Source organism: Dufourea novaeangliae, unplaced genomic scaffold (genome assembly GCF_001272555.1).
Source record: "Dufourea novaeangliae isolate 0120121106 unplaced genomic scaffold, ASM127255v1 scaffold22, whole genome shotgun sequence".
Taxonomy (NCBI): Eukaryota; Metazoa; Arthropoda; class Insecta; order Hymenoptera; family Halictidae; genus Dufourea; species Dufourea novaeangliae.
Window position 1 is genome coordinate 551,260 of NW_015373898.1, and position 12,680 is coordinate 563,939.

General features: G+C 33.7%; 1 protein-coding gene across 1 annotated transcript in view; it reads right to left on the bottom strand.

The window, feature by feature from the left end:
* The window catches only part of LOC107193390 (endoplasmic reticulum aminopeptidase 1), a 35,711-nt gene that overhangs the window by 5,557 nt on the left and 17,474 nt on the right, over positions 1-12,680 (bottom strand). Inside the window, exons 4-9 of the mRNA XM_015582829.1 lie at positions 12,436-12,532; positions 11,708-11,790; positions 11,407-11,612; positions 11,154-11,334; positions 6,928-7,153; positions 1,390-1,952 (exon numbers count right to left, since the gene is read on the bottom strand). Coding sequence (XP_015438315.1) covers positions 1,390-1,952; positions 6,928-7,153; positions 11,154-11,334; positions 11,407-11,612; positions 11,708-11,790; positions 12,436-12,532 — 1,356 coding nt within the window. The remainder of the gene's footprint in view (positions 1-1,389; positions 1,953-6,927; positions 7,154-11,153; positions 11,335-11,406; positions 11,613-11,707; positions 11,791-12,435; positions 12,533-12,680) is intronic.

Genomic DNA, 12,680 nt, shown 5'->3' on the forward strand with positions numbered 1-12,680 from the left:
GAAGCATTTACAGATTAATTTCATAATCCTGTAATTTTTATAGATAAAAATAAAGTAGAAATTTTAGCAAAGACTTCTTTAATTGCAAATGAAAGCAGACATTTGAAAATTAATATACTTTTTATATATACAGGGTGGGGCAATAACTATGTCTACTTTGAATATTGCCGTTATTTGTAACAATATGAAAAAAATGTTTTGTATAACTACAAGGCTATGTATTCACATAAATAGAGGAGATTTCGAGGTCATCTCGACTTTTTTTAATGGAATGCTATGTTTTTTTTATCGCGATGCGATAGCCGGTGTTGAGACGACTTCAGCGAGCTATCATTGAAGGTCATGCAAGGTCAAATGTGGTAGTAAAATAAACTTTCATACATTACAGGAGATGCTCACAGTGGTGACCGTTTGCATCAATACAAAGTTGCAATCTTTGTATCGCTGCATCACGTGCATGTCTTATCGTTTCTGAACTTATTCTAGCACATGCTGTAATTATGATGCAGCGATACGAATTCCATTAAAAAGAATAGAGATGACCTTGAAATCTCCTCTATGCCTTCACCCACGCAGAAAATGTTTGTGTCACAATATGCCTCCCTCTATACCGTGTAAGTTTTGTATATAACATTTTTTCATATTATTACAAATAACGACAATATTCAAAGTGGACATAGTTATTGCCTCACCCTGTATAATCGTAGTGGAATAATATTTATCTCAATTATGTAAGAAGAAATATATTAAACGTGTCAATACTTTTAATGTAATTAACAATTAATATGTTTCCCACAGTTTATTATGATTTCAATATCCTGTACATTAAAGAAGGTTGCATCATTTCTGTACAATGTACGGCGTATTTCCTTTATCTGGTTTCCCTTCTAGTTATATTATTTTTATTTTACTGGTTTCAATGGGATAAACGTCATTTAATGTAAAAAAAAAATATTAATTTCATTATTTTTTCACTGAACTAAAGAACTTCTTTGACCTACTCCTTAGTGTCGCTAAAAGCATCGGAGTTATAAAAGCATATAAAAAAAATGAAGTATGCTCTACACTCCCACTGTTAGTGTAATCTATTATATTTATATGTGCTAGTACTATCCATGAATTGGCATATTATTGATGATTTAAGTTATTTACTCCAGTAAAATATTCTTCTAAAATCATATATGAATTTAATTGCGTTAAATGCCTTTAGATATTATTTAAAAATATGAATCTTGACGCAAAAGATTGTTGCACATAATATTCTATTCTATGTATTCACATAAAGAAACGTAATAACTTTATGTGTTTTTAACATTTGTATGTAATCTGTTTCATATTTTTACATTTAGAATAAATTAATGAGTTATGACTAATTACAGTTGCACATACTTTCACGTCAAAGGTGTGATTTGCGTGTTTCGTAAAAGACGCCCAGAGATCTTTCGTGTCTGCGTTTCCATACGCGTGTGAGTTCAGGTATTCGTTTAGTCCACTTTTAAGAACATCTTCGCACAGAAAGCCCTCTAGCATATTGAGAATGGAAGCTCCTTTACTGTAACTGATGTCGTCAAAAATAGCTTCTATTTCGTTCGGATCCTTTACTGGCACACTTATAGGATGACTGTTAGTTAAAGCATCGAGATCGAGAGCTGGTTGTGTTTTATATAAAATAAATTGATCCATCATGCTCCATTCAGGCGAGATATGGTTCACTCCTTTAAATTCGAAGAAACTGGCCGCTCCCTCGTTTAACCATAAGTCGTTCCACCATTTCATAGTGACGAGATTACCGAACCATTGATGAGCCAGCTCGTGGGCTATAACTACGGCAACCCATTCGTGAGCACTCGTCGATGTTTCCTGCGGGTCATAAAGTATCGACGTTTCTCGGTACGTGATTAGGCCCCAATTTTCCATTGCCCCAGCGGCAAAATCCGGAATAGCTATTAAGTCTGGTAAAAACGAATGAAAATAAAATTAAACATAGAAATCTGCCAGTTATATAACTGACTGTTATTAAGATCAGTTTAACTGATTTGTCAAACTCACTTGTCTCCAAATACGAGTGACATGTATATTAAAATTGTGAATCGAAATAGTCTACTGAATTAATTATAATCTGGCTTATACATTTTAATCAGTATTCATGAAAGGGTGCTGTTCAATTACTAATATGAATGCTTCTCGAATTAGTTGGACAAAATTAATAGATTATTCTTAAGAGATCCCTATAAAAAAATATTGGATATTTCGAGTACTTATTATATACGAAGCGTAAAGATACTGTATATTACAAAAAAATGTCATTATTAACTTGAAAATATTTTCAAGTTAATTTCTTTCAAGTTTGTTTCTCTGTGCACCTTATTCTGCAGTTACACAAGGTGGGCCACTAGAAACAGGCCACTTTAGTATATTTTGTTGTACCGATTTTATAAAACTGTATGTTAGTGAAAAATCCTTCATAGCACAACATGTTTTTTACGATCATTTTCTTGGTGTTATTAATATAAATATTATTGTTCAATGAAATAATATATTGTTCTTCCAATGTTACGATAGTCAGGAACAAAGCGCATACAATGATCTGTTTGTAATATGCATTCACATTTATGTCGCCAGTTATCAAAATAAGACAACTTACACGCTCGATATAATTTAGGTACAGTTCGCCATTCACAATAGATGTTGCCCTCAGTGGCGAATTGTATCTATATTATACCGAGAGTGTATGTTGTAATATTTCCATAATTAGAGACAAAAATATGAATGTGTCTTACATTAGATTATTGCATTCGACTTGTTTATAACTATCGTTACAGTATGAAAAAAGTACATATATTTCATTCCATTACGTCAGAAAAATGTTCTGCTATCTGGTGTTTGCCTAACATACAGGGTGGGGCAATAACTATGTCCACTTTGAATATTGCCGTTATTTGTAATAATATGAAAAAATGTTATACACAAAACATACACGGTGTAGAGGTGGGGGGGGGGGAGGTGAAGGCATACAGGTGATTTCAAGGTCATCTCTATTTTTTTAACTTTCTTACAAGTCAATGCAAAGTTGCAATCTTCGTTTCGCTGCATCACGTGCATGTCTTATCGTTTTTGAACTTATTCTAGCACATGTTATTCCTATTTTCTAGTGTAGTGGGTACCTCTTGATAAACAGCATTTTTCAATGCTACCCAGAGAAAAAAATCTAATAGGGTTAAATCTGGAGAACAGGGTGGCAAAGAAACTAATCCTCCACGTCCTATCCATTTATTTGGGTAAAGTTCGTTCAGTGCATCTCTTACTCTCCGAGCATAATGTGCTGGACACCCGTCGTGCTGTAACCACATCATTTGGCGAACGTTTAGTGGTACATTTTCTAATAAAGTCCTCTATGAAATAATACAGCATGTGGTAGAATAAGTTCAGAAACAAAAATTGCAACTTTGTATTGACGCAAACGGTCACTACTTCGAGCATCTCCTGTAATGTAAGGAAATTTATTTTACTGCCACATTTGACCTTGCATGACCTTCAATGATAGCTCGCTGAAGTCGTCTCAACACCGGCTATCACATCGCGATAAAAAAAAACAGCATTCCGTTAAAAAAAATAGAGATGACCTTGAAATCTCCTCTATGCCTTCACCCACGCAGAAAATGTTTGTGTCGCAATATGGCCCCCCTCTATACCGTGTTAAGTTTTGTATATAAGATTTTTTCATATTATTACAAATAACGGCAATATTCAAAGTGGACATATTTATTGCCCCACCCTGTATATTCCTATAATATCGGCACATCAAATGATTTTTGTATCTGACCGAAAGAGACTTGTTTCTAGCCCCTACAGGGTATTTCAGCTAACTTGATCACTTCGAATAATGATTTACCGATACAATTTATGAAAATTTTGAGGCATGGAACTTAAATGGCATCAAAAGGCACATCTTATAAGGTACGTGCTCTTTTTGTGGGTGGAGGTATTTCAGAGATTTCAAGGTCACCTTGATTTTTTGGAACGAAATGACCTATTTTTTGTACTATAGATCGATAGAGTATAAAATTTTGAGTAAAAATGTGGCGAACTTCATACGTCCTAAACCTAATAGTTAACGAGATCTTTATTTACTCACTATCTGGAAGCTATAAGTGCTCGAATTGATGCCCCGCAACTTCAATACAGCGATTTCAATATAGTGATTATTTTGTAAATATCTCGTTAACTATTAGATTTGGGACGTATGAAGATCAACATATTTTTACTCAGACTTTGATACTTCATCGATCTATAGTACAAAAAATAGGTCATTCTGTTCAAAAAAATCAAGGCGACCTTGAAATCTTTGAAATGCCTCCACCCACAAAAAAAGCGTGTATCTTATAAGATGTACACCTTGATGCCATTTAAGTTCCACGCTTCAAAATTTTCATAAAGTATACCGTTAAGTCATTATTCGAGGTGATCTGGTTAACCGTGACACCTTGTATAGATCACTTAAATCAGAAATAAAAACTAAACAAAAAAATGTCCTATGGTCGAAAACGTAATTTTGTATTCAAAATTACGCATCAAAATCAGCAATTTCAGAGAACTATGGGAGTCACTACATATTTACATTGATTGGTATTGTCATTTCGTTCAGGAAATTACTCAATCTACAGGTGGTGTATCTAATGGGCCTTTAAAATGCATCCTATATTTGTATCATCTGCCTATGTAGCCTACTTGTTTTTCTCTTTTATTTTCTGATCTGATAGATCGAAATCAGTGATTCAGGTAAAATATAAATTATTCTACGTATAAAAATAAATTAAAAATACATATTATTTTATTTTCACAATGGTATACTATCGACGAAATCAAGTTTGAATATAGTATATGCTTCAAATATGTATTAAATTTCGTTTTAGTTAATTTTGCTGTATTAGATTAATATTCATTATAAAATAATAGTATATACTAATTTCTTTCCAATTGCTTTCTGTTTTACGCGTGGGTAAGTTACTGTCGAACAGATATGTTTAGAAATTTTAAATTAACCATGGAACACAAATTTTACCTAAATACCTTTTAAAGTAAATTTCATCAAAAACAATCCTTTTATAGAAGATATAGATATATCCGTGATTTATTTATCGGTGTAGAATTAATCACACGTTGTCTTGGTTACGTCAGTTATTTCGTGACACTGTTTATCGTACGTCCTTACTATTTCCTCGCGAATTTTTTCAATGACAGACTTTAACCTGCTAATTGTTGTCTGTCCAATTGCTTCATGAGTTGACTTCATTCATTTCATTTTATTTCATTCTTTAAATTTAACTAGGTCATCGATCGATCCAGTGTGTTAGCTGGGAATGGACTGTCATAAGTAATGTAACCCATCGCGTCAGACGTATTTTCAACAATTAATAACTCGGAAACAAAGCCTTGAACACAATTCAGTCATTCTTGATGTTTTGCTTGGTTTTGCGTGTAGAATTCACTCTGTGAATGTGTCCCACATTTTTATTAACATCCTGTACACGATTGTTTTAGCTAAAAAAACTTTTCAACCTGTTTTTTAACTCTGTCCAACTTTAGAATAACCTCGTTTCACGCATGGAATGGGTTTAACCCTTTTAGTGCCGGGCGAAATAGAGGTGCCTATGCGAGAAAAACCGGCCGAATTTCACAGTTTTACAAGGGTTCGGGAAAATGCTTATAAAAACCAAACGAGAAACGATATTTACATGATTCAAAAAGCTGCGTATTATAGATGAAATACAGAACTAAACAATGACACTAGTTTTTTTTGTACTCATTTGAGAATTATAGAAAAAACAAAGGTATATATGTTTATAAATGAAGTAAAAGTTGAGTTCTCTCGTACAAAACGTATTTGCACATACAAACAGCCATCTTTTCACCATAATTTTATATGGGTCAATTATTATGAAGCATATACTTTGTATTTCCAATATATTTTGTAACAAGATAAACAATATTACATAACAAAAATAAAACATAACTTGAAGGTACACGGTAGGCGCCAGGCGGATTATCTCTTTCGAAATATGTAATTGTTATCGGTCGTCGTCCACAAAGAGTTAAAACGAAAAACTATTTTTTTTTAATTCTCTCATAATGAAATTAGATCATTTATAACGTATTACAAATTTATTTTGAGATAGAGTTCCCCCGCAATGCGAATAGTAAAGCGCTACGAGGCGCGGGCCGATATATCGGCTCTGGCACTTCTCGCCAGTGTAGCAGGAGCCGATATATCGGCTCCCGGCACTCAAAGGGTTAAAGAGGCATTGCAACGTTCGAATCCCCACTACCTGTTTCGTTGGTGTCTGTGACGTCACCTTGGGCCATACCGTTAATTGGTAGGAGACCGGCAGAGATAGTGAGCTACGAGCAATCGCATGCGTCAGATTGGTAGGCAGTAGTGGGGGCTGTTCATGTCGGCCGAAAATTCGTCCGAGCGTGAGGTTATTCTTAAGTTGCACAGAGTTTAGATGGATGTCGTTTCCGATGCTTTTTCTTGATACATAGTAATTATTTTAGTGATCTAGAAAAATAATTATACGACGAGACAAAGTCTACTGAATTGGATAGATGTTATAAAATTTTGCAGTTAAAGTAGTGTGTAATTTTTTTACAAATTTGATAGAACGTTTCGAAACTGAACTTTGTATCTACTTGGTATCTACAGAAAATAGATTCAATCCATATCTGGAAAATAGTACTTCCTTTTTACGTGGGGGAATGGAAAATGGTACCTGTTTACCAGGTGAACCATGTTTTCTTTCGGCGATTGAAAAGGTAACGAGGACACTGCGCTCGAAATGCTACCAACTTTCTGAACGAACCAATATTTGTGAACTTAATGACATTAAGTGATTTATTAAAAATCTACGCAATGTTTCTATTACATACCTTGTTTAGGCAATGGATAATACAGTCCGAAAAAGGATTCAAAGTACTCAATTGTACGAGCAGCAGTATATACAGCATAGTTTGCTTGTGGAAGCATCGCCTCTGCTGCATAAACGCTTACGGAAATGTTCCTCTCCGTCAGCCTCGACACTCGTTTAAAGTCGCACACCACAAAAGCCACTAAGTACGTAGACATTTCGACAGATTCTTGGAAGTCATCACGGAGCTGAGAATATTATTCACCGTAAATAAGTTTAAAGTGTTATTGTTTTGTATAGAGTTTAATGTATTCCATATATTCACTGCGATTAATAGGTTCAAGCAGTTATATTTGAAATTTATTATCATATAAATTATGTATAAGGTTTTATATACACATCAGGAAATTTGTGCTATACCTGAACAACAAAAACACAATGGAATCGGCATATAAGTTAACGTAACATCTTGCTATTTAATTTCAGGAGTAATATTACTATGAAGACTGATAAAATCTTTTTAAAACTGTGAAAGGTTATTATTCCGAGCCATGTTTATTCAACATTATTTCTTGGATTTTTTAATTACTATATATACTTCTATATCTGAACTCATTTTGGGAACATTCCATATTCGAATGTAAATAATTCAATATCAAAGACATCTGAACAAATCGTTGCTTTTCTGCATTTCTGTAATTAAAAAATAGTCAACAATGGTTACGAAGATTGCAAGATATAGATTTCAATTTTTCGTAAAACTTTTACAAAGACTTAAGATATTTGTACTTTTTCCACCATCATAGTTAAGAAATGAAATACTACTGAATGTTTAAAAAAATTTTATAGCAATCATTGTCCTGTAGCGTTTATTGTATTATACAGAAATAATTATCGTCTAGGATGTGTTTTCCCTTATCAGAAAACAAATACTTTGGAGTTTTTATCACATCATAAAATCCAATCAATAATTATTTATCATACTTGTCATATTACGTTTCTTGAATGTAGCAAAATTCGTGGTAGAACGGAAAGGGTGAATGTACGAAACAAAATTAAAAGAGTAGCACGAGTTTTTCATGCTGAGCTTAAAAAATATCGAGAAAATATATTTTTTTTAAAATTGATCAAATACGTATACAGCTTCATACATCTTCGCTAATAATCGACATAACTCAATTGATACGCGTGGATTTCAATGAATTTGGGAAATTTGAAAAAGTAACAGCTTTTTTTTCGAGAATGTCAAATGTCACTTTTGCTTTGACAAAGTGAAGATTCTCGGAAATTTGTTGGATGTCAAAATTGTAGTTTTGTCTTGCTGCGTAATAAACTGATTTTTAAAGGTAAGTACGTACAATAACATATTTCTATGTAATAACTCATCTTTGCCTTACTAAAGCCAAGAATAGTTTCAGAAGTTTTCATAAATAAATTGTAAACATTAATGTCGGGTACATGCACGGTCTTGTATATCTGCAACGGGTAGCTTTTTTCTTAATAAAACGCTATTAAAAATTATAAACAAAATGTTTCTTTAGTTTTCTTTGCATCAGCATGTACATGTCTACGAAATATATATTTTTCACGAAAAATAAATCAATCATGCCTTTAAGGGTTAATTATTTCAACTATATCGTAGGTTCCTGCGATAGACGTTGGAGTATCTTTCAATAATCATTTTGAAATTTTGATTTCCGACTACTCCACATTGAGATATCGTGGGTAGTGATGTGACCGATACCGTATCAATATTATCGATACCCTATCTCCAAGTTTTAATACGGTATTGATGCGTATCAAAGACGTAGGTATTAAAAGGAATCGATACCTATTTGATACCTACTTGAAAGTATCGATACTTGTTTGATACCTACACGAAGTATCGATACCTATTTGATGCCTACTCGAAACATGAATACTTTTCGGCGCGTTTATTCCGAGGTGGCGAGCGTGGAGCGCTGAACTTCAAGTGTAATTCATACATATTCAAAAGTAGACATTTTTCACGCTATATATTTCAATTACTTTATTACAATAGAAAACACATAAAGATAAATTAGCGATGTTCCATAACAAATCAAAAAAATAAATATAAAAATCATTTACTGTATGTAAGACAGAAAATATTCCTTTTTTTTTTAAATTTAAAAACCATATGACAGCGAAACCGTATAAATCGAGGGATGTTCTTGTAGACCCCAGATTCACTCAGACTCTATGTCGTTCAACACTTGGCGCTCGACCCTCGGCGGTAGTGATGGGCACCATCGACTAAAAACTATCGACTAAGTCGATAGTAACCAACGACTACTTTCAGTCGACTAATTTTTTCAATCGTCGACTACTTTAGTCGCTTGAAGCGTCTAACTTCAGGCGAATAATATTAGTCGCTTGAAGCGACTACTTTCAGGCGACTAATATTAGTCGCTTGAAGCGATTACTTTCATACAAAATTTAGAGCAGTTAATTTTCTACGTGTCAATATTAAATAGCTTACAAAAAATCGAATATTGGTAATTGTTTAAAAAAGCTTGTTCACCACTTATATTTTCGAAATTCTATCTATGAACTAATACATTTACAAAATGTAAATACACCAATGATGCTGAAAATTTGATGACATAATCTATACATAACCTATAAAGCAAAATTTCAGACGACTAACAACTATCGACTAAATAGTCGATAGTATGTTGCGACTAAGTAATCATTAGTCGATAGTTTAATTTAGTCGATGGTGCCCATCACTACTCGGCGGCTCGAATAAACACGCTGTCGAAAATATTGATCTTTCGTGTAGATATCAAATAGCTATCGATACTTTTGTGAGGTATCAAACGGGTTTCGATTCGGCGGCCTATTGGAATGGTATCGAATCAAGAAGAGTCGGTATTGATACTTGATACCAAGTACCCATAATTTTGATACGTATCGATACTTCCCACTGAGCACTTAAGGTATTGAATCGATTGAATATCATCAATAGTGTTGGCATCGATCCCATCACTAATCGTGGGCACCGTTTGTACAATGCCATTTTGGATCAACACGATTAGCGCCACCTACAATTTGTCACGTTGCACGAATATTGAAACAAAATTTTGTTTTTAATTACTTGAATTGTATAATAAATAAAAGCCAGGAAGTTTGTTTATCATATCATCATTACATTCTTTAAAATAAAGTCCTAAATATCAGCTTTCATTCGGGCCGCTAAAGGGGAAATGTGCCTTAACGGTCTACTCAGAGAAACTCACTGTAACATTTTATTTGGGGTACCGTATGTACACGGTCTATCCTCGAAATAACCGAACTTTTTAAAAATAGGAAAAACCAATAACGGCATCTAGACGAAAATTTGGCATTAGTAATTACATCCTTGATTAACATTCTACCGAGTTTTTGACATTTGGATAATTAAATTAAAAGCCGATTTACAGCACACAAAGTGACAGCATTTTTTGTACACGGCTTGAAAAATGAGCTTGAAACAAAGAACCAACATTAAATTCTGTTTTAAATTTAATAAAACAGATAATTGTTTATCTTGTACACAAGTTTACGGCTGGTTTAAACAATTTGAGGCGGGTTAAAAAGATAGTAACGACGATGATCGGCCAGATCGTCAGGGACCGGTAAGTATCGAAGAAAACATCGAGAGAAACATCGAAAAAGTGCAGGAAATAGTCACACTTCAGTAAATATGTATATTCGGTACAATTGTTAGAAAAGAAGCTGAGATTATCAAAACAAACAATTTATCGCATTTTGATCGACCAGATAAAATTTCGCAAGTGTTTATGCACGATTTCTGTCTCACACATTGACTGGTTATCAAAAATTGAATCGAGTTGATCATTGTAAAGACATCATTAAAACCGCCTGTAAGCATCCAAACTTCCTTAAAACAATTGTTACTGGTTTGCTTTTGGTTACTGAATTATTTTTTATTTCCACGGCATAAAATAACCGTAAAAGTAAAACAAGATGACATCTCAGACATTCAAAATACTGTGACGAGAATTCTCAAAGGCGTTCCAGAAAAGGAAACAAAGCAGTCATTTGATAGATTGCTTGACCAATTCAGTGTATAGCCACAGAAGGAATGTTTTGTGAACAAAATAAAACATTTTTTCCCAGAAGTTGCATACTCTTTGTTACTTTTCAAAAGTTCGATTATTTTTGGGCCAGACGTTGAATATTTTCTAAGGTATACATACTGTGTCGCATAAGTTTTATACTCACAAGTCCCGTTCCCATATAAAAACCCGCGTCTTCTGTGTTCATTACGGGCATATTGCATAATGCAATATGAAATCTGTCCCTGAATATCGAGACTTTAAATTTAGCTTTAAATTGTGGCTCATCGAAGCATGGAAACGCTGAACGCGCGTACGTCGGCTCGAAGTGAGTAGTGGCCAAATACCTGCAATTGAAACGATTCGGTTACGACCACCTTCGAAATAAAAAAAAAAATTAATTAAGGTGTCAGAATGACCTCTTTTCTCCTTTCCGAGTGACGTAGCTGCTAAGGTAGAATCCTTCGAGTTCACTCGTAAGTTTCGAGATGAACCTTAAGTGTACAGTATAGTTTCCCCTTTTCCGAAATTTACTTTCCTCCAGTTCTAGGTATAACTGCTGGTGCTTCGGATACTCCAAGAGCTTCGAGATTTTTAATCTATGGCCTTTACGGTCTTGAATCATCTGAAAATAAACATTTTGAAAATTAAATGACACAAATCACACACACACACGGCACAACTAACTGTAAAGAAATAATAATAGGATTGATAGCTTGCCTTTTCATTTATTGTCAAATTTTTACTATGGAAGACAATATAGTTGGTTTCTTTATCGACATAGAATTCGATTGTGACCTGTCCTAAAAACGAAAATCAATGATCAGTTGCTACGCGTGTAAACTTTTTAGCGTTTATAAAGCCGATAGCGATACAGAAGAATGGCTTTATGATGGCTATTTTTTGATTATACGAAGTTTTATTTTTTAGATTACTCTGTTATTAGCAGTCCGATTGAAAATGTTTTTATCAGGTATAGCATGGTTTCAAGAGAGCTTTATCGTGATTATAGTTTTTCAAGGTCACCTTCAATTTTTTGCAAATGCACCTACAATTTTGTTTACGCCTATCTGTTAGAGAATTTCAAGACGAATTCGGTAAATATCATAACATAACTTTTACCTTAATTTTTTAATTACATATATTATATTAATTATTATATAAAATAATAATAAATCAATGAAATTGACAGAAAATTTGCTATAATCACGTTAAAGCTCTCTTGAAACCATGCTATACCTGATAAAAACATTTTCGATCGGACTGTTGATAACTGAGTAATCTCTACTGATCACAATTCGTGGTTCACCCTGTATATCACATTTTGTTTGCGAGAAGAAATTTGATCTATAATGTTCTTACTGTAGTATACGGTATAAGTTTTCATTTGTTCTAACATAAGTAGTTAAGAGAGCATTATATTAAATGTAAATTAATGTATTGTGTACCTTTTACTTCTAAGGTGGTAAGGTTTGGATGGATGGTAATGTTGTACCTAGTAGGATGCGCAAACTTAGGTAGCCTTACGTTATTCCAGGGGAACACCTATAATGGGTTTCATTCTTTTCAATTATTCTTGTACTACCAATTGAGCGATGCATTACAACTGTACACGTTCTACGTATTCTAATCCGAGACCATACTTTCCATGCAACTAAGAATAAAATATGACGGTTAGCAGTTAGGTTTGCCC